This window comes from Ranitomeya variabilis, chromosome 5, assembly GCF_051348905.1.
Source record: "Ranitomeya variabilis isolate aRanVar5 chromosome 5, aRanVar5.hap1, whole genome shotgun sequence".
NCBI classification, from domain to species: domain Eukaryota; kingdom Metazoa; phylum Chordata; class Amphibia; order Anura; family Dendrobatidae; genus Ranitomeya; species Ranitomeya variabilis.
The window spans coordinates 643172699-643198635 of NC_135236.1; the positions used below are offsets into that span (position 1 = coordinate 643172699).

Below are 25937 nucleotides of genomic sequence, written 5' to 3' on the forward strand. Positions count from 1 at the left end.
ACATAGAGGCATTAACCTCACTATAACAGGGCGCCGCAATCATCATCCAACGGCAAGAATAAAACGGCCATTAAAAATGACATATCCTAACAACAAGGAGCCTTCTGGGGCAAGATAAATGGCATATTACTGTAGGAAGCCCAGAACATACAGCAGAGTCTGTGCCGCTAATTGCAGTTCAAGAGACTCAATTGTGGCTGTAGGCGAGATGTAACGTGAACGGGACAAGCTGCAGTACCGGGAAAAGCCGCTCGTATCAATGAGCGCTGGGCCCACCTGAATAATGAAAGGTCCAAGTAGCCAAGGATCTGTCCTGGCCCCAGTGTTGTTCAAAGTTTTTATAAATTACATAGATAAGGGAACTGAAGGTAAACTAATCAAATTTACTGATGCTGCAACGCTAGGAGGGATAGCTAATAGTGATGTGGTGTTGTCTGAGCATGCTTGGGTGCTAACCGAGTGACTTTGGCATGCTCAAATATTATGTTCAAGTCCCCGAAGCTGCATGTCTCACGGCTGTTAGGCAATCCATGCGTGCGTTGCGGTTGTCGAATCCATGCATGCGTTGCGGTTGTCGAACAAACAAAAAATCCTTGCATGTGTTGCAGTTTTCGAACAGCCGTGAGACATGCAGGTGCAGGGAAATATTCTTCAAGCAAGTCGAAGATATTCAGATAGCACTCAAGCATACTTGGCTAACACCTTATCCCAGCACACTCGCTCGTCACTAATAACGAACACTAGAGAAGATAAAAGATTCAGAAGGATCTAGATAAGCTTGAACAATGGGCAGTGACTAATAGAATAGTATTTAACAGGGAGAAATGCAAGATTCTACATCTGGGCAAGAAAAATCAAAGTGACATCTACAGAATGGGAGGAAAAGAACTAAGCAACAGCACATGTGAAAAATATTTGAGTATACTAATAGATCACAGACTACACATGATTCACCAATGTGATGCAGGCGCAAACAAGACAAACACAGTTCTAGGATGTATTATGAGAAGCATGGAGTCTAAATCATGTGAAGTAATTATCCTCCTCTACTCCTCCTTGGTCAGGCCTCATCTGCAATACTGTGTCCAGTTCTGAGCACCACATTGTAAAAAAAAAGAAAAAAGAAAAGCAAGCAAGTTCAGCGAAGAGCTACCAGGATAGTGAGCAGACTGCAAACTATGTCCTATGAGGAGCGATTAAAGGATCTGGGAATGTTTAGCTTGCAAAAAAGAAGACAAAGAGAAGACTTAATAGCGGTCTACAAATATCTGAAAGGCTTTCACAGTGTAGAGGTGCCATGCTTATTCTTATTTGCACATGGAAACAAGAGAAGCAATGGAATGAAACTGAAAAGATACTGATTAGATATTACAAAAAACTTTTTGACAGTGAGGGTGATCAATTAGTGGAACAGGCTGCCATGAGAGGTGGTGAGTTCTCCTTCAATAGAAGTCTTCAAACAGAGGCTGAACAGACATCTGTCTGAGATTATTTAGTGAATCCTGCATTGAGCAGGGGATTGGACCAGATGACCCTCGAGGTCCCTTCCAACTTTAACATTCTATGATTGGACGATTTGTACTTTTATGGATCCGTTTTGAAAGACATAACATATAATGAAGAATATATAGTTTGAGGGGTGAGGAGTGAAACAGCAATTCCTCAATTTCTTGAGGTTGTGTTTATTGGATTTATTTTTTCCAGTTTGAGTTTTACAGGGATAAAAAATTATTTATTTTGCACAATAAACTAAAACAAAATAAATGGTTTCTGTTTGCCATTTTGAAAGAGTTTTTATTCTTCAGTCATCCGTGCTGTGTGAAGCTGAATTTACGGCGTGGGTAAAAGTAGCATGATAATTTTATAGCTGACCTCATTATGGGGTGCAGCAATACCAATTATGTGTACTTTTTGTAATGTATTTTTAATTGGCAAGAAGTTTTTTAATATTTTTTCCTAAATTTCACATGTTTTTAGTCCAACCAAAAGACCATTATGCATGAACCTAGTAGTACATGCTGCTATAATTATACTAATAATAATTTTATTTCTGTAGCGCCAACATATTCCGCAGCACTGGGAAATGTACAGACAATAAAAACAATACAATGCAACACATTTCAACAGGTACAGGAGGAGGAATGAGGGCCCTGCTCACAAGCTTACCATCTATAAGAAAATGGGGGGGGGGGGACACAATAGGTAAAAAGTATTTGTCGTGTATGGTCCAGCCATGATTATAATAAATAAGGGTTATGATATAAGGCTGCAGGATCCGGTCATCAGCCGGTATTTGTATAAGTACAGTCCCCAAGTGCTATTGGGTGCATGGAGAATGTGGACGCAGATGAGTAAGTGGAATCAGATTCTAAGAAAATTTTAAAAAGGAGGAATGTTCGTGAAGTGAGGTGATAGGCTTGTCTAAAGAAATGGGTTTTTAAAGAATACATAAAAATGTGAAGGATAGTCATCAGTCTGATCACCTGGGGTAGTGCATTCCAGAAAACTGGCGGAGCAGAAGAGAAGTCTTGAGATAGAAGTGGGAGGATCAGATTATGGAGGATGTTAATCTTCAATCAAGCATGGGTAAGGTGATAGACAGAGATAAGGAAAGAGATGTATGGTAAAGCAGAAATGTGTAGAGCTTTACGGTGAGAGTAAAGTTTAAATTGAACTCTGTAGTGGATGGGTAACCAGTGTAATGGCTGGCACAAGGTGGGGACATCGTTGTAATGGCTGGACAAAAATACAACCCTGGCTGCCGCATTCTGGATTGATTGGAGAGGAGAAAGTTTGGTAAGAAGTAGACCAATCAATAGGGAGTTGAAATAGTCCAGACGATAATGAATAAGAGCGACTGAAAGAGTTTTTGCAATTTTTAAGAGGTAAGAAAAGGTTGGATTCTGTAATTTAAGGTACAGGTGACATGAGAGAGTGAGGAATTTTCTATGGGGAATAAAGGAAAGTTCTGTGTCAACTATGACCCCAAGACCCTACTATACTTCTGTATTGCATTATTTGACCGTCTGTGTAATGCTAACAGGTGCCCGATGTAGTCCTGCTTATGGCATGACCGAAGGTATAAAAAATGGCACCCTTAGGAAATTCATGAGGTGCCAATGCAATAACTGTAACGGGGCCCTGACCTATCATGGCAATTATTTTAGGAGTCTATTCAAATAGCACAAGAGCCCTTGGCAAGTGCTACCCCAATAGTTACCCCTCTAATCTGTAAGATTGGTTAACATATGAATGCATTAACTGCATAGTGTAAATTCTTACAGATAAAAATGCTCTTCAGACAGGGAATCCTACATTTTGGATATGGCTACAGTGGATAACAGATCTTATTTGTATATGTACTAGAAATAATGAGACTATGGGGAGGTTTTTTCTACTAAGGGACATGCTTTCTTCTATCATAATCAGTATATGATTTGTCAGCACAAAAACTCACAGTTTCTCTCCCGGCAGAAGTAACACTGTCCTTCCATTACTGTGACGCTGAACTAGAGCGGACATGATGGTTTCTGCTACAGAAGCAGTTTTTAAGCAACTCTGTAGTGTTAATGCAATTACCACATAGGAATGCACTGGCAGACGAAGATGGTGGGAGACAGACTGTCCGTAAATACACAAAAAATAGACAATTTAATCGGCCTGAACAGGACTCTGAGGCTGATTAATTCTCAGGAGCTCTCCTTCCCCGATCTCTTATCTCACAATTCATAATTGGTTATCTGATAAAGGACACGGGGGAGAAGTGAAGAAAGAAAATCAGTAGTTTACTAAAGTAAGGCTAAACATAGGAAATGCACAAGAAAAAAAAATTACAGCATTCCCTCCCTTTATCCGCACCTGTTTGACCCTACTCTGCTTCATATGATTAAAGCTGGAAAAAATAACAAGAAATCTTCTCTATGCGACTACAGAAGTCAGTTTCTTTGCATTCTGTTTGTGGCAGTAGGACATGACTGCAGCAGGAGCCTCTCCCCACCCTGTGTGAGGTAGGAGTGCTGGGTCACACCCCACTGGGATAGCGCATTAATCACACTTTCTTCTCACTATTGTAGACTAGCCTTTCCTATGCACAGGGGTACAAGGAAAAAAACGTATATTGTGCAGCATCAATTTTTTTTGTTTTCTCTACACATGGTCCTTCGAGTGGCCTTAGGTCAGAAATATACCTCCGACAGGCCCAAAATGATCAGGGTAATACAGGAACTACACTTTCTCTTTATATGTAATCTTTAGAAGTTGTAAATGTGAAAGTTACAACTTACCTTCTTTGTCTCCAGGTGATTCCTGACTGCTGGATTTTATTCAGCGTATCACAAGAACCGAGAGAGTTCCCCAAAACGTAATAATTGGGAGGAATCTTTTTTTTTAACAAGCTGATTGGCTACATGTACTTAAAAGAGAATCTATCACGCCCAACAAGTGCACTTGCATGTTTAACTTGCATATCAGTGCACTTGCAGGAGTCCGTTATATTAGAAAACTAGAGAATGACAAAAAGCGTAATAGGGTTTTACCTGGGTACAATGTATCAATGAAATGCACAATCGTGCTCACCTGGTCGCTGTAGCCTGCTGCAGACCCATGATGATGAGAAGACAGGAAACCTAGTAATGTGGTCTATTTATCAACGCGTTTCGCAGGACTAAACTTCATCAGGAGAAAACACATAGACCTGATGAAGAAGTTTATTACTTTGAAATCCGTAGACAAAGCGCATTACTAGGTTTCCTGTCTCATCATCCATCCACGGCAGCGCAGGTTAACCCATTTGTAGCAGTCAGCTCCACTCTCTTTGGCAATTGGCAGTGGCCTACTGTACATGCACCAGCCACATGTAAAGTGGTGCAGGCAACAAGATTTCGACAGGCAGCAGAGGTAATGTCACAAAGCAGAGACAGCTAAAAGTAATCATGAATCCAAACAAACCGACAGTGTGGTATTCACATGTGACTCCTATAGGACACCAAAGATCAATCCTAATCACAATGGGTCTGCTTTACCGACACAGCTCAATAGGTAGACGAATTACTCTGAATGAGGTCAGGCAGGGGAACGGCTGAAAATCTCTCCAGAATAATACCTAGGCTGTGATCGCACGTGAGAAAACACTGCTTTATCTATATAGAATCTGATTATTTTGTTTTTTTTTTGTTATACCCATTCCTTTTTTCGGTGCAGATTTGAAGTAACCTTTCTTTCATATGGTTTAATTTTAGTGTAAAAAAACACCCTGATTCTGCACTTAAAAAAGAAAAACAAAACTTTTTCCGTTAACTTATAAAAAACAAAATTCCACCTCCCCCGTCAATTAAACAGCATCTTTAAAACACACATTGCATTTTCATGAAATCCCACCCATTTACTTGGACTGTTAAATTCACTGGATTTTCTGAAGAAAAAAAAAAATGTAAGAGGAAAAAAATGCAGTTTTTATGGTACATGGGAGAATGGCCTAAAAACAAATGCAAAGATAAAATAATAGAAATCTTAAGTTTGATCAGATCCTTTACCACTAAAACAATCTTCCTAGTGTAAAGCATGAATAGATAAAGTAGCGAGGAAAAGGTCTCACTAAAGAGGGTCATTAAAGTTGCCATTTTTGGGGTTCTATCCACTTTAATTTGGAAACTTTAATATGTCTACCTGCTAATTATGCCATGTAATTAGTAACAATGTCTGCTCCAATTTCAAGTCTAAATTTACTTAAAACCCCCTGAAGAATGCACAATTATCTCACCCAGTAAAGTCAGCAGACATCATTACATTATTACAAATACTTAATGTATTTTTATTTGTTCTCATTCATATTCCTATAAATACTGTACTGACTGCGACCATTTGTCCTGTGTTTCACCACCTACGCACACAGCGTTCCTGCTCCTAGAGCCGTCAGTGAAGGCATTAGAGATACTTAAGAAGCCATTGTTTATCTCTTAAGATGTTTTATAGAGACTACTAATATTCAAGATATAAAAGATATAAATCGCTTAGTACATCCACGCTCGGATGAACACACAACATTTGGAGCTATAAAAGGCAATTAAGCAAATGAAACAGTGTGCGGCCCATAGATGACCCCAGTGATGGATAAGATTCCCCCTGAATACAATCGCATTATTGCCCGACCTGCTGGTAAATGGGGTCCGGAGGCCATCACAGATGGTCACCATCACCCAGTGTGCGAAAAAACCTGCCAAACCTGGATCTCTGCCACGATGTCAGTATAGGCCCTTACTAAGTCCTCTATGACTCAATGGATGTCACACTAAATCTTAAAGAGAACCTGTCATGTCATTTTTAGAAACTAAACTGTCCCCAGTGCGTTGTTAGTGATGTAATGTGCATCACTAACACTTTTTTTTTTTCAATCAAAACGGCGCCAAAATCATGTCCAAAGTTCACTTTATATGGTACCTGCTCATTCATTCAGAGGGGTGTGCTTCATTTTCTTTCGGCCACGGACTTGTCATTGTTGACACCGACGAGCGGTGCGGAGCGGCTCCCCACGCTGGGGTAGTGTCAATCAGGGAGCTGCGCATGCGCAGTGACGATCTGCTCCCCGTGCTGGGGTAGTGTTATTCAGGGAGCTGCACATGCGCAGTGACGATCTGCTCCCCGTGCTGGGGTAGTGTTATTCAGGGAGCTGCACATGCGCAGTGACGATCTGCTCCCCGTGCTGGGGTAGTGTCAATCAGGGAGCTGCGCATGCGCAGTGACGATCTGCTCCCCGTGCTGGGGTAGTGTTATTCAGGGAGCTGCACATGCGCAGTGACGATCTGCTCCCCGTGCTGGGGTAGTGTTATTCAGGGAGCTGCACATGCGCAGTGACGATCTGCTCCCCGCGCTGGGGTAGTGTCAATCAGGAAGCTGCGCATGCGCAGTGACGATCTTCTCCCCGCGCTGGGGTAGTGTCAATCAGGGAGCTGCGCATGCGCAGTGACGATCTGCTCCCCGCGCTGGGGTAGTGTTATTCAGGGAGCTGCACATGCGCAGTGACGATCTGCTCCCCGCGCTGGGGTAGTGTCAATCAGGGAGCTGCGCATGCGCAGTGACGATCTGCTCGCCGTGCTTGTGCAGTGACGTTACTGCGCATGTGCGCCTCCCCGTTGAACAGTGCGCAAGCGCAGCATTTTAGAGCGGATTCACGTGGCATCGGCACAACCTGGAACATCAGAGTGCGAGGGAGTCGACAATATGACGAGCCCATGACTGAAAGAAAACGATGCGCACCCCTATGACTGAATGAGCATTTACTATATAACTATATAAAAGTGAATTTTGGACATCATTGTGGCGCCATTTTGATTGACAAAAACGTGTTAGTGATCCAAATTACATCACTAACATTGCAATGGGGACAGTTTAGTTGCTAAAAATGAAATGACCGGTTCCCTTTAAAATCGTCCTGTCACTTGCCATAAGCATATAATTTTTTACCTGGTGTAAAGGACGCTGCCTGTATGGGCAGAAATCTGTATTGATCTCAATCTTCTTTAATTCCTCCTCTATAACCTTTATAAATATATCCACACAGTAAAGTTCACCAGGTGGTGGCATTTTTAACTCTGATAAATAAAAGTTATCTTTTACTGGGGGGGAACTTTTGTACAGTTAGATTTTAAAAAGACTAGATTTACAAATCGGGAAGATAGGGACATATCTCACGAATGGAGAGGTGGAGAAAGAAGAAACAACAATACCAGATTCAGGAGAACAGAGGCTTTTACACCAGGTAAGAAATGAGGCGTTTATGGGAAGTGACAGGACTTTATTTTTTAAAAGACAGTTATCCACCTCTGACCCACGGGAACATATTAAAGAAGATAGTACATGAAAAACCATTATACCGCAAGTCAAGGTACTGTATGTTCTTCCTTTTAGCCTCACATTCAGTATCTTGGCAGCCTCATCGCAAAAAGTGTCCGATAATAATCTAAACTTAAGAAAAATAATTTTTCTGAAACTTTTCCTCGCTTAGGTATTCGTACCTCGGCGATCAGAACCACAATCACACAGTCTTCCTTCTCTTGTTGGTTTAGTTCAGAGATCAGCGAGTTGAGGGTGTCGGACAGATAGGAGTGGACTTCTCTCTTCACGCTGGGGATCCCCATTACTATAGACACTGTGAAAGTAATGAGGTACACATTACTGATAAAAAAAAATGGACAACTGGACAATGAAAGAGCAAAAATAAAAGGTGAAGGACATAAATACGGTAGTTTAAAATGAAATTAAAGAAAAGAAGTTTCTGCATTGAGTCATTTGCTGATCGCAGCCGTAAAACAACAGCTGACGGGGTATTGGGTCATGTAACAGGCGTAATGAACGACCACACCGCCATTCTCACAAAACAATCGTTCTGTGCACATAGACTGTCTTGTGTGCTGCCGAGAACATTGCCAATGTACTGCTGAAAAAAATGACTTAAGCCAGCTTAAGAATCATCTCACCTGACGAACAATCGCTTAGGCCGATGAGTGTACTTAGGAACGCGTGTTCCTGATTACTGGCTAGTGTAAGTAAGCCATTATTTATATATATGATCAGAATGGTATCCCTGGCTCGCACTAGCCTCTTTAGCCTGACCGATAGCTCACAATCTGTGACATCAGACAAGGAAATGAGACTGAGATATCAATCAAGCTAAGAGAGGCTGGTGCTGGGCGGAGAACTGACCAAGGGAGGCAGAGGCGGCCAAAGTGCTTTGTCACACCCTGAGCACTTAATGCCTCATTTGCATATGAGTGAAAACAGTAATTACTTGGGAATACAAATAGGAAATATAATGGTGTCTAGGGATTTACAGTTTCAAAGATCTGCATGCCAATATTTTGGTTTGGGTGGGTTGACCTTACTGGCAGATTCCATTTAATTGGATCACTGGAGAAATTTGCAAATGCACTTTGATAAATGATTATGAATAAAACAATAAATCTGCTCATCTGTAACTGTATTGGACTAGCAGAGGTTGGGGTTAATAACACGTCATGTATCTAGGGGGTACATGCAATTATAAGGTGCGGCACAGTTACGGTCACAGTGTTGGGTGGCCATGAGTTGTGACATTTCAGTAGGGGTACTGTGCTTGGAAACACTGGTGTATACATACATGGCGCACGATAACACTATTAGCACTTACCTCCAGTCCTCCCCTGACCCACGTGTATTGCTGGCTGCAAGCTGTTCTCCTTGGACAGAAGGTGCGGTAGGTGGTGGAAGATGGTGGGCAAGTGTAACACATTCTTGTTAGTGATGTTCCACAGTTTCAGCTTGGTTTCATCTTGAAGACAACAACAAGATAAATGTAATTTAAGAAACTGATCTTTTAAAAAACACCATTAAGACGCCCGGCGAGGATATAACCGGTATTACGCCGTGCACACAATCCAATTCATTTGTAGCAGACCGCTGATTGATGAGATTCGGCTCATGCCGCGAAGAACAATCATTAGTCCAATTTGCTTTAGAGAAAGACCAGGGTTTTTTTTAACCCAGAAAATAAAGGAATGAAACAGGAGACGCATAATATATACAGCTGCAACAAAAAAGTAAGTGAACCCTAAGATATTACCTGGATTTCTGAATCGGTTATAAATGAAGTGTGGCCGGATTGTTCTCCAAGTCACAAACCCAACAGAACTAAACCAGCATGAGGTTAGCACTTGTACAGCTCGGGGATATTCCAGGGCACAATGACTAAAGGTCTACAAGGACAGGAGAACAAGTAGGGGAACCTCTGTGTTAATGACTTTTTCAAGAGCTAAAGGGTAATTTACTTCAAGGGTTTTTTCTGTCTATTTGCCCACAAAAATGCACCAAAAAATAAATTAAAAAAAGCGAGAGCTTTTACCTGCAGATTTAAAATATTGTGTAAATATACACCGTATGTCGTGAAGGGGTAAAAAACGGGCAAGGAAATATTTTACCTAACAAAAAGAATCATCTGTGACCCTGTGCTGCCCTGTCTGTATCCTCTTTCCTCTTTCGCTTCCTCCCCTGCCCAGGAGCTGTGGAATGATCAGACCATTATCCTGTAGGGTCAGAAACAGCCATTACACAGCAGGGCACATTTATAAGATTATCTTAGCACAGGGACATTTTTGTTTTTAAACACAACCAATTGTGGAAATTACTATTCCAAGAGCTATTGATTAAAATGAACTTTAAAATTAACTTTGTGCATGGGACAATCGCTTAAGTTCAAGGGTGGGTGGGAGACGGTTTTCAGAATTTTCACTTGGAGCAAGTGCTTCCGCTTCCCATGATATTGCCCAATCATAAGCAGACAGCAAAAAAGAACACCCCTCACCCCCACTATACCTTAGTGTGGGAGACATAAGGATACAGATCTGATCGCCTCAGCTCACCTTCTGCATGATCAGACCTTGCTGGCTATAAAGCACAGATGACTGACACCTTTTAGAAAAGGTCCCTGTAGTTTGAGGGGCAGCACAGCTGAGTTTAGCTGTGTCACATTACAAACACCTCTATCAACTCTCCTCCTCTCATAGAAATGTCCACTCTGCTGTACTGACCCTCCTCGCACGCTGCCTGTCTGGAGAGGAATCACACTTGTGCTCTAAAGTTGCTTTGAGCAAAACAGACATAAGAGTGATTACTGACACAGCTTTGGACAGGCAGTGTGTGGGAGGGGGCATTATAGCAGAGCCATCCGTGCAGGTTCTCTTTAAAACTCATCCACTTTGAGGTTGTAAATTGAATCAGCACCATTTTACAGTACCTACAATATGTGAATTCACAGTAAAAAAGCACAAAGCCTAGTTACTGACAAACCTGTCCTGTTCAAAGTCTGCTCAGCGTGAAGTCAAAAGCCAACAAATTAACGAATATATTAGAAAACATGTTCTAGAGAGACAGGGCTGGAAGAGGCTACAAATGAGCCTGGAAGACAAATTGTCCATATAACTGGAGAAAATTCAGGACTGCAGCTATTTGACCTGTTACGGTCACTCCATGAGAACAAAGGGCAGTCCTGAAATACCTGCGAAACAACTCAGTGGCCACACCAAAAGACATGCTGAAGGCTCTACAATCTGCAACAACCAATAGAAATGTTGTGGCATGATCTAAATATGGGGTACATGGAACAGATTTCCATAAACAGGGGACCCTCCCCACGCTATTACTGCTTCCATAAGACACGAGTGAAATGTGTCCCATTCTTCTTTCTTTTTTTGTCTGTCTATGGCTACGTTCACATTAGCGTTGTGCGGCGCAGCGTCGGGCGCAGCCACGGCGACGTATGCGTCATGCGCCCCTATATTTACCATGGGGGGCGCATGGACATGCGTGGTCTTGCGTTTTGTGACGCATGCATCATTTTGGCGCAACTGTCAGGGCGCAGAGGACGCTGCATGATGCAGTTTTTTCTGCGCCAAAAATCATGCAAAAAATGAACGCATGCGTCACAAAACGCTGCGTTGTGCATGCGTTTTGCATGCGTTGTGTCGCCGACGCTGCGCCGCACAACGCAAATGTGAACGTAGCCTATGAATGTTAAACTTGATCTATTTCGTCATGTGCTGGTTATTGAGTCCGCTCTTGAAGATACAATTTCAGAAAACTGCATTAATAAATTTAAGGGTTCACTTACTTTTTCTCACTGCACTGTGAATGTGTAATGTAAAGTCATGAACAGCACACAAATGGTTGTGTGGTATTCGGCTATGATTGCACATTGGTTATATAAGCCCACCATAATGTTTCGTTAATACATCATTCTGTGCCCACAGAACATCATATTCGGCAGCACATCACCGGTTTACATAAGACGATGTGCTGCCGAGAATGAGGATTTTACGCCCTCTTACATCTCCTCACTCCCGAGCAGGGAGCATTTTGCCTGGCCGTCGGGTGTATAGTTGTCTGTTTAGCGTTCAGATTAACACGCGAGACCCCAGCCTGTCCATATGGGGATTATCAGCCTGTCTATATTGGGATTATCAGCCTGTCTATATGGGGATTATCAGCCTGTCTATATGGGGATTATCAGCCTGTCTATATTGGGATTATCAGCCTGTCTATATGGGGATTATCAGCCTGTCTATATGGGCCTTTTGTTTAGCTACACTGTGTTGGTCTAGAATTGTAACGATCAGACCACATTTGATTAGTAACAATGCAGAAGTAGAGGCATTTCCACATGGCTCACTTACACTTTCTTAATTACATTTCCTGCATATAGGAATTATAGGGCAAGTTCACATGCTGCAAAATCATTGCACACAATTCTGCCCCTGCCAGAGAGTAAAAATCTATACATTTAGATAATTAGTACAGATTTGTGCATTGTTATAAGAGAACGTTGTGGGGCCTTATTTCTGTCTATTGTTTCTTAAAGCACAATACCAATCTCTGAGCTGACATATACAGGGTGTGATACCCATTGATACTTTACCTTTAACATAATCGCTGCGGAGTTGCTAAGCTTGTGGATTATTATACTTAGCGAACCTCATTTGTTATGGATACAATGCTTGCAGTTTAATATCCTCTATAAGACGGACGCATTGTTATGTTTAGTAATGCCGGCTATGATACATTTCATAATGAGGATTTACATTTATATGAGATTAGTCTCCGTACACATAATGTAATGTCAGCATTATGTGCAGCTATCATTGTGATCAGAGACGGAGACTGCCTAATCTGTTAAACCGGTCATGCACACAAAGTCAATCGGTCTCGCCAATGTTGTTGGACGATCCCGTTAATCTCATGAACATGGGAGTCTTTTAATATTTTGACAATGGGAGGTGTCAGGGGATATAGGGATCACACCTGATGCCACTGCCATCTTCTCCTCGTAACATACATGCTTAGCCGAGCTAAGTATGCATGTTTAATCAGGACTAGTCACCAGATTTCACAATCAACACTGCAAACATTATTACACAGTTCTTAGACCTGATGAGGCTGCTGTACCTACATTACAAATCTATATTAGAATGGCTTCATAATCTTTTATGAAAGTTTACACTATCTGCACTGCACCGACCTAGGGTGATTGACCGTTCCTTAGTGTCCCTCCTCCCTGCTGAGGTCTCCCACTGCTCAGTACAAGCTGCAGCTGTCAGACAGCCTGAGTGGGGAGAGATTTAATATACTTGGACTTAACTCTCACTTTATTGCTTGACTCGCATAATACTCATCATAATATCAGGATTAAACAGCCATTTTGGTATTATGCATTTCCAAAGTACACCAGTCTCATCTTAGAAACCTGTTCTGTTGGTTACAATATGTATCTTGATAGCTAAAAAACTAGGCCTCAATAATCATTATAAGACGTGGTTTTCCAGGCAGACAATGCCAGCCTGAAACATGTAAAGAATGAAAATGAAAATATATCTCCATTATTAACTATGCTTCTTTCATCCGCCACACTAGCCTAATCCCCGAACAGTTTTAAAATGTGTAATCTATAGGGACAACATGTAAAATTAGCATGAAAACACGTACAACTGACTTATGCAAATAATTTTGCCTGAGATTGGTTGAGGAATGATATCTTCCTGAAGAAATCTGTAGTAATACAGTATACCGTATAAATAATATATAATAATAAAGTGTAATAAAATAGTAATGTGAAAAATGTGGAAATGTACACGGGGTACGTATACTTTTCCAAGGCACCCACAAACATAAAAGTATGTTATTGGTATTTTATGTCATATCAACACAAAGTAATAATTATTTGTGAAGTGAAAAGGAAATGATACATTGTTTTCTAATTATTTTAAAAATTAGCCTCTGAAAATTGTGACGTTCATTTGTATTCAGTCTCCTGTAGTCCGACACCACTAAATAAAATCCTGAACAACCTATCCAATTGCCTCCAGAAGTCACATAGTTAATACATTGATTTATTCTCAATATTACAGTTGTTCTGTAAAGGCCTCGGAGGTTTGTTTGAAAACAGTAGGGATCAAACAGTATCATGAAAACCAAGGAACACACCAGACAGGTCAAGGATAAAATTGTAGAAAAGAGAAAAGCAGGGTTAGGTTATAAAACAACAGCCCAAGTTCTGATAATCTCCTGGAGCACGGTTCAATCCATCATCCAATAAAATGAAGGAATATGACAGAACTGCAGACCTAAGAAGACATGGCTGTCCACCTAAGCTGACATCTGGAACAAGGAGAGCACTAATGAGAAGCAGCCAAGAGGCCCACGGTCACTCTGGATAAGCCAGAGAGATCCATAGCTCAGGTAGGACAATCTGTCCACAGGACATCTATTAGTTAAATATTCCACAAATCCGGCCTTTATGGAAGAGTGGCAAGAAGAAAACCATTTTTGAAAGCAAGCCATAAAGAAGTCTTATTCACAGTTTGCAAAAAGCCATGTAAGGGTCACAGTGAGCATGTGGAAGAAGGTGCTCTTGTCAGATATGAACCAAACTAGATATTTTTGGGCTAAATGCAAAACATTATGTGTGGCGGAAAACTAACAATGTTCATCACTCTGAAAACACCATCCCCACTGTCAAACATGGTGGTGGCAGCATCATGCTGTGGGGATGCTGCCACCGCACGATGGGGACAGGGCAGCTAGCCAGAATTGATGGGAAAATGGATAGAGCTAAATACTGAGCAATCCTAGAAGAAAACCTGTCAGAGGCTGCAAAAGACTTGAGATTGGGGTTTAGGGTCACTATCCAGCAGGACATAAACATGTGCCAGAGCTACAATGGATTGGTTTAGAACAAAGCATATTCATGTGTGTGTATGGCCCAGTCACAGTCCAGGCCCAAATCCCATTGAGAATACATGGCAAGACTTGAAAATTGGTGATCCCAGACGTCTCCATCCAATCTCACTGAGCTAGAGCTAGTGTGCAAGGAAGAATGGACAAAAACTTCAGACTCTAGATGTGCAAAGCTGGTAGCATAACCCAAAAGACTTTCAGCAGTAATTGCAGCAAAAAGTGTGCCCACAAAGTATTGACTTAAGGGGGCTGAATACAAATGCACGTCATAATTTCACATTTATATTTTTAAAATATTTCGAAAACCATGTATCAGTTCCTTTAAACTTCACAAATATTTGTTTCTTTGTATTGGTACAGAACATAAAATCCGAATAAAAAAAACAAACTTGCGCTTCTTGATGTAATGTGAAAAAAAATTGGAAAAGTTCATTGGGTATGAATACTTTTTAAGGACACTATACATACATTATATATATATATATATATATATATATATATATATATATATATATATATATATATACTCCCTTTTATAAAAAACCCAAACACCTAAATGTAATAGACATATACTTTTCGATTGTCCTCATTATACCTAAAGCACGTTCTAGGCTCTGTGTCATACGGCACAGTAACTGTAAAACTGTCGGCATTGTTCAAAGGAACATAAAATGGAGAGAAAGATAACGGTGTAGAAAATACAGCCAATATTCCTTTATTGTCAAATCTCGCATTCGGCGGCAGTGTGAGCAGAAGACGTAGGTCACACAGAAATGAATCACACGATTTTGTTCTCTTAGAAGCTAGGATCTCACCAGATAAGCTGCTCCACGTCCGGTTGATATCGCGTAAGGCTTGTTTCTCGGATATGGCCCTTTTGATCTCATCTAGAACCAGGTTCAGCTCCTTGGATCGTTTCAGGTTCTCTTGTTCAGCAGCATGAAGTCGATCCCTGAGGGCCAGGAACTCCCTCTGATAGACATCCACCACATCCCCTGAAAATTGGAAGCGGAAAGGTTAGACTTGTTTTCTAGAGCAAACTGGGTCAGTCGTTTTTTCAAAAAAATATACCTTATTAAGTACATATGTATGATCAAACATTGGCCAGCTGCCCCCATAAGGAACTTGCCAGGTGGCTTCTCCTAGGTTTGCGTTTCACACTCAAATTATTAATATCTGACCAAGCGAAGAAGGTGGATCTGCAGCTTGGACTCCGGATCAGGACTGCGACAGTGCTGGACCAGCATGGGATTATTTTGCAATTAGATCCTCTTGTACAAGCTAACCCTTATTTTACAGCGTCCATACCTTCCCCCAATCTTCCTGCAATTGCCCAACTATACGTGAAAAGCGTTAAGAAACTTGTACAACATTTTACTTGCCGAGCACTCCAGTGTTCTCTACGAGAGCTGCTCCCAGTCTACTCTTGCAGTGGCTTATCTCACCATGAACAAGTCAGACATGCTGGATCTTTATCTCCCCGACAACATCTGTCAGTCTGAAGGTCTCCATACACATTACATTGAAAAATATTTAGAATTGAGAGTCCTCAGTGGTTGATACCTTTTAATGGCTAACTGAAAAGATGGTAACAAATTGCAAGCTTTCGAGACTACATACATCTCTTCATCAGGCAAAGACTAAAACAAATTCTGAAGAATCACATATTTATGCACAACATAGTATAGAGGAAAAAAAAAAAGAAAAAAGGGGAAAAAAACCCATGGATAAGCTAGGTGACATGAAGCAGAATTACCATGGGTGATAAACAGTTACGTCCATAAATATTGGGCCAATTCTTAGATAAGGATTGTTTTATTGTCCTGTGATTAGGGTCTAGTTCTGTTGTGATGACCCCACATGGTCTGAGGGGCAAGTTCATTAGTTGATGTAAAAAGACATAAATCCGTGTGACACATTCATTCCTGCATTTAGAGTGTCAAAGGTCGTCATCAGTTTATACTCCCAGACTCTTCTGTCTCTCTGAGTTTTGAAGTTACTTTTCAATACAAGTAATTTCATGTCCATAATGCTATGATTTGGGAGACAGAAATATATTGCCACAGGTATATCCATTCTTTTTTCTTTTATTGTATGGCGATGAGAGTTCATCCTTGTTCTCAGTTTCTGCCCTGTCTCCCCTACATACAGACCCCCAGTTGGACATTTAGTACAAATAATTAGGTACACCACATTAGAAGTGATGCAGCTGAATGTACCTGGTATCTTGTAGTCCTGGTACAAGATACCAGGTACATTCAGCTGCATCACTTCTAATGTGGTGTACCTAATTATTTGTACTAAATGTCCAACTGGGGGTCTGTATGTGGGGGAGACAGGGCAGAAACTGAGAACAAGGATGAACTCTCATCGCCATACAATAAAAGAAAAAAGAATGGATATACCTGTGGCCATACATTTCTGTCTCCCAAATCATAGCATTATGGACATGAAATTACTTGTATTGAAAAGTAACTTCAAAACTCAGAGAGACAGAAGAGTCTGGGAGTATAAACTGATGACGACCTTTGACACTCTAAATGCAGGAATGAATGTGTCACACGGATTTATGTCTTTTTACATCAACTAATGAACTTGCCCCTCAGACCATGTGGGGTCATCACAACAGAACGAGACCCTAATCACAGGACAATAAAACAATCCTTATCTAAGAATTGGCCCAATATTTATGGACGTAACTGTTTATCACCCATGGTAATTCTGCTTCATGTCACCTAGCTTATCCATGGGTTTTTTTCCCCTTTTTTTTTTTTTTCTCTATACTATGTTGTGCATAAATATGTGATTCTTCAGAATTTGTTTTAGTCTTTGCCTGATGAAGAGACGTATGTAGTCTCGAAAGCTTGCAATTTGTTACCATCTTTTCAGTTAGCCATTAAAAGGTATCAACCACTGAGGACTCTCAATTCTAAATATTTTTCTATCTACTGGCTAACACGGTACCAAGATATATTTCTTTCCTGTACACATTACATTGTCATCTGAACCCGCCAATATCGGCCAATGATGGTCTAATGTTAATGGCGGCCTTTATAGTGCCCATACACCTTGGACAGATAGCTGTTGGACAAACACGCATTTGAGTGATAGCGAACTCTCCCGTCTCGCATATGTACACAAATGCACATTTTCTGCCAAATGGTATGTGTATTTTCATTGAGTAGAGGGGTGGAAATGGCCACCTGACCCCACTGGTGGACCGTCTCCCAGAAAAACAAAATAATGAAATTCAACATTTTGGATTCTTCTCTTCTCAAACATCACCTATGAGATGAGAGCATAGGGTTTGGATGACTTTTTCTATTATATCTTTAATAGGGCAGGGGGTATATAAACCCTCAAGCAAAATAGTGTAAATTGCACGGGGTGGAGCCAACCACTGAGCTCCTGTAAGACTGAAGGAGATAGGAGGAACCTGCACACCAAAGGCACGTGGGTTATGGGGTGGCCTTCATCAGGACATAGTCTTACATATCAGCGCCTGGCAGACCCAACTGACATGCTGAGCAGGCGATGCCAGCAGGGAATCCAAACAGTAAGTATAGGGGGCACAAATATATCACAATTTGCAGTTAAAGAAATTATTTCTTCTCTCCATTTTCAAGCCTTTCCACCATTCATCTGGTCTGGTCATACACCCCATTACAAGTGATTTTCTAAAAACATCTGATGCCAATACACAGAACGATCATATCGCAGCATGCTTAGATAATCCTTTATTAATCTGTTTGGATTTCAATTAAACCTATTATATAATAAGAAAGTCGCACAGTTCAGTAAAAACACCGCATTCACCATGATTAAAGTCTACCATAAAACCAGTACACAATGTATCTGCTTTTACATGAGGAAATGTTAATATTCCTACTTTACCTCTGCTAAATACCTTTAATTTACTCTGAACGAGGAAATAATGCCATTTTATGGCACCCTTGACGGTCTAAGTGAAATGTTCCTGTACACAGCTCATTTATCTGCAACTGTAGAAAGTAAAAGAGTCATTGACTGCAAAATACTTCAATAGTTTCCATGGGGGCTTCATGGGCAAAGAAAAGGGAAATTATCACTAGATATCCAGTAAGCATTGATTTAAAGGGGTATTCCAGCTTAAATAGGTTAAGCCCTATGCAGAGGATAGGTGATAACGGAGGTCACTGGACACATAATATCGGCCGTCAGATTAATGTGTCCGGGGCGTCCTGACTCCCTCCGACAGCTTGTTGGAACTCCAATGGCCAATCCCTTTGTTTTTGGTGCGATTCGGAAAGCAGGGCAACCCCTGATTAATAATAATTAATAATTGTTGGCCTGGTCCATGGTATGTGACCCTACACGATCCGCATTTATTAGTCAGTATCAGACCCTATAAGGATACCTCTTTTAGACTAGTGGAATGGTAACAGTAACAATGTCCAACATTTCCAGGAGAAATAGAGGAATGGCACAATGGTCTAGAAGATGATCCCGAAGTGTTACATTATGAGGAATACGTTTTTTGTTTTTTTTTAAAGCTTGGTTATGTAAATGAATAGCAATTTACTCCCCCCGGCTTTAGAAAGTTTTAATAGCAGCTGATTACTTCTACGTGGTTTATTGTTCACTTAGAAATGTAATAATTTCACTATAATTGGAGTGGTACTCCAATCTGTAAGAATGTGCAAACCAGAGACTGAGAGCCCTAAATCCAGAAAATTAAGTAAATTAAGTTGATTATATCTGATATACTCCACCGCAATAGGCCCCATATAGCCGTGGTATAGAGCGATTAGTGGTAAAAAACAAGCTGTACAAGAGCTTACACTGTGTTCCAAATTATTATGCACAAAGAGTTTAGGAGGGATAAGGTTAGAATTTTTTTGTTTGTCATTTAAACTCATTGATGGTGATGTGTGTCAGGGCTCTTTATAGCACTGAAAGCAATTGCAGATACCTGTGCACATTAGTTTGGCAGGGGTGTCCAAATAAAGGCAAGACTACTTAAGAAGGCTGTTCCACATTATTAAGCAGCCTACATTTTTGGCCAAAATAGGAAAGAAAAAATGATGTGTCGGCTGCTGAGAAGCAACAAATTGTGGAGTATTTAGGTCAAGGCATGACTGCAATCGACATTACCAAGACACTTCATCATGATCATTGCACAATCAACAAGTATGTAGCTGATTCCCAGCACACACGTGTGCGTGCCGATAAGGAAAAATTGAGGACCCTTTCCAACAGGCAATTGCGTAAGATTAAAAGAGCAGCTGCAAAAATGCCTGGTCATAGCAGAAGACAAGTTTTTGAAGCTGCTGGTGCTTCCAACGTCCCCAGAACAACAACATGCAGGGTCCTTCAGAGGTGCGTAAGCCATCCTGTCGACCACCTCTATCCACTGCACACAAGCAGAAACGGCTCCAGTAGGCCAAACGATACATGAAGACTGACTTCCAAACTGTTTTGTTCACCGATGAGTGCCGTGCAACGCTCGATGGTCCAGATGGATGGAGTGGAGGATGGCTGGTTGATGGACACCCAATGAAAACACGGCTAAGGCGCCAACAAGGAGGAGGTGGAGTAATGTTTTGGGCTGGAATCATGGGGAGAGAGATTGTCGGCCCCTTTATGATCTCTGAAGGGGTAAAGATGAACTCCATAATCTATGTGGAGTTTCTAAAAACACTTCCTGCCAAGGTTCAAGAGGAAGAATCGTGCTTTCCACAGCAAGATCATTTTCATGCATAATAATGCACCGTCTCATGCTGTGCAAAAAACACATCTGCATCTCTGACTGCTATGGGCATAAAAGAGGACAAACTTATGGTGTGGCCACCATCTTCCCCTGACCTCAACCCCATTGAGAACCTCTGGAGCATCATCAAAAGGAGTGTCTATGATGGCGGGAGGCAGTTCACATCTAAGCAACAGCTCGGGGAGGGGATTCTGTCCACATGCAAAACAATTGAAGCAGAAACCATCCAAAAACTGACAAATTCAATGGACGAGAGAGTTCAGAAGCTTCTTTCGAACAAGGGGTCCTATGTGCAAATGTAACATCACCTAGAATAAAGTTTTCACTTGAAAACTGTTTGATTTCATTTTGTAATAAGCTGATAATGCTTATAACTTCACAACTGACCATTTTTTTGTTCAAAATAAAATAAAAAAGGTTGAAAACTCTGCTGTGCATAATAATTTGGAACATGCATTTTGAGTGTTTATTTTTATAAAAATTTTTTTAAAAGATACTGTTTTCATAGGCAGTTTGTTCCAAAACATTGCAATTATACTAGAATAGTAGATGACTGGAAAATAACAATGACTGCAATTCAGATAGGTAATTTAGAGAAAATATGAGGAAATATTATTTGCATAATAATTTGGAACACAGTGTATACTGGAAAGTTGGAGGCAGTGATATTGTGGCAACCAAAGGCCATGTTCCCACATAAAGTGGATATGAACTCCGTAACTTCCCCCGGGACCAATAAAGTGTATCCTATATGAACTCTGCCAATTATCGGATGTAGCAATCCTAAAAGTCAATATCGATCCCTTAATGAGCCTTGCCGCATGACTTAGGATAAAAAAGCCAAACCAAAAACTTCGTTTGTAGACACATGTTTAGGGGTGTTCGCCCCTCATCAGTGAAAAGTCCGAGGTCTAATTTGGCTGGGTGAGAGGCCTCTGACCGGAAGTCTAAGGGGGAATGTTTCTCCTTGTGGAGGGTGCCAAGTCAGTGTAAAAAGAAATGTCCTCCCTCAGACCCAAAGCAAAAGAATCACAACATTTTTGGGGGCTGGTGACTGCACCAAAACACCAAACAATCTTTAAAAAAAGGGGAAAACACTCAAAAATGCAACAATTTTTAAAGCAGATTTGACACAGCATTTTTTTTGCACCCTATAATTTTTTGTGTGCAGAATCTCAGATTCTGTGCTTATTTATTTATTTTAGTCACTTATATAGCGACATTAATTCCACAGACATCATCACTGTCCCCATTGGGTCTCACAATATGGATTCCCCATCAGTGTGTCTTTGGAGTGTGGGAGGAAATCAGAGAACCTGGAGGAAACCCACGCAAACACGGAGAGAACATAAAAACTCCTTGCAGATGTTTTCCTGAGCGGGATTTGACCCCAGCGCTGCAAAGCTAAAGTGTTAACCACATTTTAATTAATAGATCTTGCAATAAAAATAATTTCCACAATTGGATGTGTTTTTAAAAAATGTTCCTGTGCTGAGATAATCTTATAAATGTGTCCCTGCTGTGTACTGTGTAATGGCTGTGTCTGACCGTGTAGAGCTGCTCCAGCTCATGGTCAGCACATACCACTGCTCACGGCCAGAGGAGGAAAAAATAAATGATTATACAGATAACACAGTAGCGCCTTACAGCTGCTGCTTGCCGTGAGGAAAAATGTCCCTGCCTGTTTCAAAACAATGTTTTATCTCACAGAAAAAAATGTTTTACATCACCAAAAAGAATCAGCTGTGATCCCCTGCTATTTTGTCTTTATAGTGTCAGACACTGCCATTACACAGTACACAGCAGGGGCACATTTATAAGATTATCTCAGCACATTAACATTTATTTTTTTAATACATCCAATTGTGAAACCAAACATCTTTATAAAGCCCCCCATAGAGCTGGTCATATCTCTCATCCACACGGCTGTTATTGTAATTCACTTTAAAGGAGTTAGGTCACCATAATGATGGACAGCCCCCTTAAGACTAAATAGAGAATGACAATGCTTCCAAATGCCGATTCTTTCCTCAGTAGCTTGTTGTATCTATCAGTATATGAACAACTGCGATCTTAAAGGGGATGTCCACTACATGGAAAACCTCTTCCTAAATACCATTTACCCAGGAAAAATAAAAATAACATGCACTGGTGCCATATAAGCAATACTGGCGCCATATCAGCGATGTTGGCACCAGGTGTCACGTGACATTTATTTGCCATGTGAACACTGCAGCCAATCAGCCGTCACTAATGGGTCATTTCGGTCAGACGTCCAAACGAAGCGAGAGCCCATTGCTGACCGCTGAATGGCTAAAGTGCCCATGTGGCATTACACAAACCCTGGAAGACCCAATGCTCGGATCGCACCAGTGAGTGAGGACAGCATCTGTGATTTTTCTTTTATACTGGGGAATGAAGCTAGAATGGGTTGTCCGAGTAGTGGACAATCCCTTTCACTGAACATTTTAATTTAAACTCCTCAAATTGCTGCTTCTCCACCCATTTAGGAACAGTTTTTCTTTTTCTTCTGAGCCCCTCTATTCCAAAGTGGTTTCCCCCCAGTAATAAACATGCAAGTTTTCTCCTTAGCCAACTGGGCACATACCACAGAATAAAAGGGGAGTGGCCATGTTTTGATTGGCCAGCAAAAGAGGGGAAAAAGCAAACGCCCACAGGGAAGTTCTGCAGAAAACGCCCAGTTGGTCGAAGGGAAAATTGGCACCATTATTACCAGGAGTGTGGAGGAAGGGGGGACCATAACTTTGGGATGGAGGGGCACAAAAGAAAAAGAAAAACTGATCCAAAATCAATGGCCCAGCGACAATTGGAGGGAAAAAATCAGCTTAAATGTAAACAATCCAGTGCAACAACCAGCCATTACCTTCCATCCTCTCTCGCTCATACCTGCTCTGCTCTTTCAGACATTATCTTGTTACAAGCTTTCAGCTGTATTAATCTTTTGGAAGGTCACTTATAAAATTAATCTGGTGTTTAATTATCTTTCCGGGCCGCAACGTGGCTTCATAAGCCTGTTAGTTTTAATTTCCAGAAGCTGCTAAAATGCACAGATGACATTTGCTACAGTAAAGCCCAAAGCTCCATCCAGCACAACCAAAGTCAGATGTTTGGCAGGATTTATTTAGAAAAAGAAAAAAAAACAAATGTAAATGAAAAAAATCTCAGACTACTGGATACAAGCAGCTATACTTTTCTTACATCTTATGCAATTTTGGGAAATTTCTCCTGTACCTCCTTATCATATATAAAGTGCACTTCACTACATTATCAACTAGAGAAGGCTTTATAATGAATCCGTCATCAGGTTTTTGCTATGTAATCTGTAAGCAGCATGGAGTAAGGGCAGAGACCCTGATTACCGTGATCTATCACTTACTGGTCTGCTTAGTGTAGCTTTTAGAAAATCACTGCTTTATCATCACTAAGAGGACTTGGTGCCAGACAGTCTAACCCCGCCCCCACCACTGATTGGCAGCTTACTGTGTATACTCTGCATAGGCAGAAAGCTGTCAATCAGTGATGTGGGCAGGGTTATACACAGCTCAGCATTCAAAAGAACTGGAAGATGTGAAGAGGAGAAAACAGTTATTAATGAAAACTGCTTAAACTAGTAAAGTAAGTGACAAGATCACTAGAATCAGGGTCTTTGCTCCAATATCATGCTGCTCTTAGATGGGACAGAAAACACCTGGTGTCAGATTTCCTTCAAAGTGATGACATATAGTAGAAAGTATTACGTGGATGGTGAAACAAGAGCTGACCAAACACCAAACTATTGTGTGGCCGGGACCATTCCACAACCACAGACATTTCAGTCCATATTGGACACACAACACCGGACAAAAGAGCTTTACAGAGAGATCTTTCATTTAGCGTTGACAATCAGATAAAAATATCAAAGATGGCTGACATCTTTCCAGACCATGATGGAGAGTCCATGTTTGGCTAAAATGATGGCTTGGTCATTGATTAAATTGGATGACTGATTATATAACTTCATACTTTTAAGGTTGAAAGACACAAATCCATCAAGTTCACCCTATAGCCTAATATGTTGATCCAGAGGAAGGCAAAAAACCCTTGAGGGAGATGCTAATTGCCCTGCATTTGGCGAAAAATTCCTTCCCGACTCCACATACGGCAAACAGATGAGTTCCCTTGATTATGTTGGTTGAAGTTATCCTTTGCAATCAAGTTTAGACTAATGACCACTAAAAAAGTTAAAAGCTATAGGATGTGTACGATACCACGTAGGGCCGGTTCTTCCACCTAGACCCATATTCTTGTCTTCAATAACTGTTAGGCTAGCCATAGAAACAGCGTCTACAGATAACTTCTCAGGAGAAACTAGGATCTGACAGAATGACCTTCAACTTGTCTGTTTCTTCTGTTCTTCCCATGTACATCCCTCTCAGAGCCAAACATTCATGTTTATGGACAAGTCGTTGCTTATGGCCATCACGTCTATGGTCTGTCTGCCTTCTTCACTGTCACTTCTTCAATACATCCATAAGAAAACCAGCCAACCCTACTGAGTAACAACCACTTTGACTTTTATTCTGGTCTTGTTATCTCAAGAGTTTATAACCTACATATAGGACATACCGTACTCTCCATTAATGACCGAACAGTGAACCGTCCACTAGAAAGAAAAACAAAACTGAATAACCAAATACGAAAGTCTCCCTCTATGGCACATCCAATGTCACCATTGGTGGCCTACAAAGAGTCAGGGCTCAATATAACAGATCAGAATGGTGCCCAGAACCAAAAGGAATTGGGGTGTTTTTTTCTCCCTAGATTTTCTTTCATGGCCCATAGGCCACGTTCACACACAGTATTTGGTGAGTATTTTACCTCAGTATTTGTAAGCCAAAACCAGGAGTGGAACAACCAGATGAAAAGTATAATAGAAACACGTCACCACTTCTCTATTTATCACCCACTCCTGGTTCTGGCTTACAGATACTGAGGTAAAATACTGACCAAATGCTGACTGTGTGAATGCAGCCTTAGTCAGATTTCCTGCCAATTTGCTTATGATGACACCAACAAAGAAATTGGTGATATAGAAAATCTCATCTAAAGGATAACGTTACTAGTATAAAGATATGGATAGCAACAACATTTAGAAAGGCAATGACTCAATGGAGGACATACAAAGACAAAACTAGGTGAATTGCTATATCTCTGGACTCTGTTAATATATATAGTGGCCAGTCACAATAAAGGACATAGCGTATAGGACCAAAAACTCAGAATTCATAATAACCCTGCAAATAAAACAAATGCATATGCAGAAAGCATGCTATAGCTGGAAAGCGCAAAAATGCTTATAAATCACGGTGGATAAAGTATCTCAGCATATCCAGGATAACTTACATAATGTAATGACCGTGGAGCCTGGATTGTG

The 25937-nt window shown here is 40.9% G+C and overlaps 1 protein-coding gene across 2 annotated transcripts in view; it reads right to left on the reverse strand.

Moving 5' to 3' along the window:
* Positions 1 to 25937, reverse strand: part of MGAT4B (alpha-1,3-mannosyl-glycoprotein 4-beta-N-acetylglucosaminyltransferase B) — a 381341-nt gene that overhangs the window by 171713 nt on the left and 183691 nt on the right. For both annotated transcript variants that reach the window (XM_077266297.1, XM_077266298.1), the window contains exons 2-4: positions 15570 to 15749; positions 9161 to 9301; positions 8010 to 8143 (exon numbers count right to left, since the gene is read on the reverse strand). In XM_077266297.1, the coding sequence (XP_077122412.1) occupies positions 8010 to 8143; positions 9161 to 9301; positions 15570 to 15749 (455 nt within the window). The remainder of the gene's footprint in view (positions 1 to 8009; positions 8144 to 9160; positions 9302 to 15569; positions 15750 to 25937) is intronic.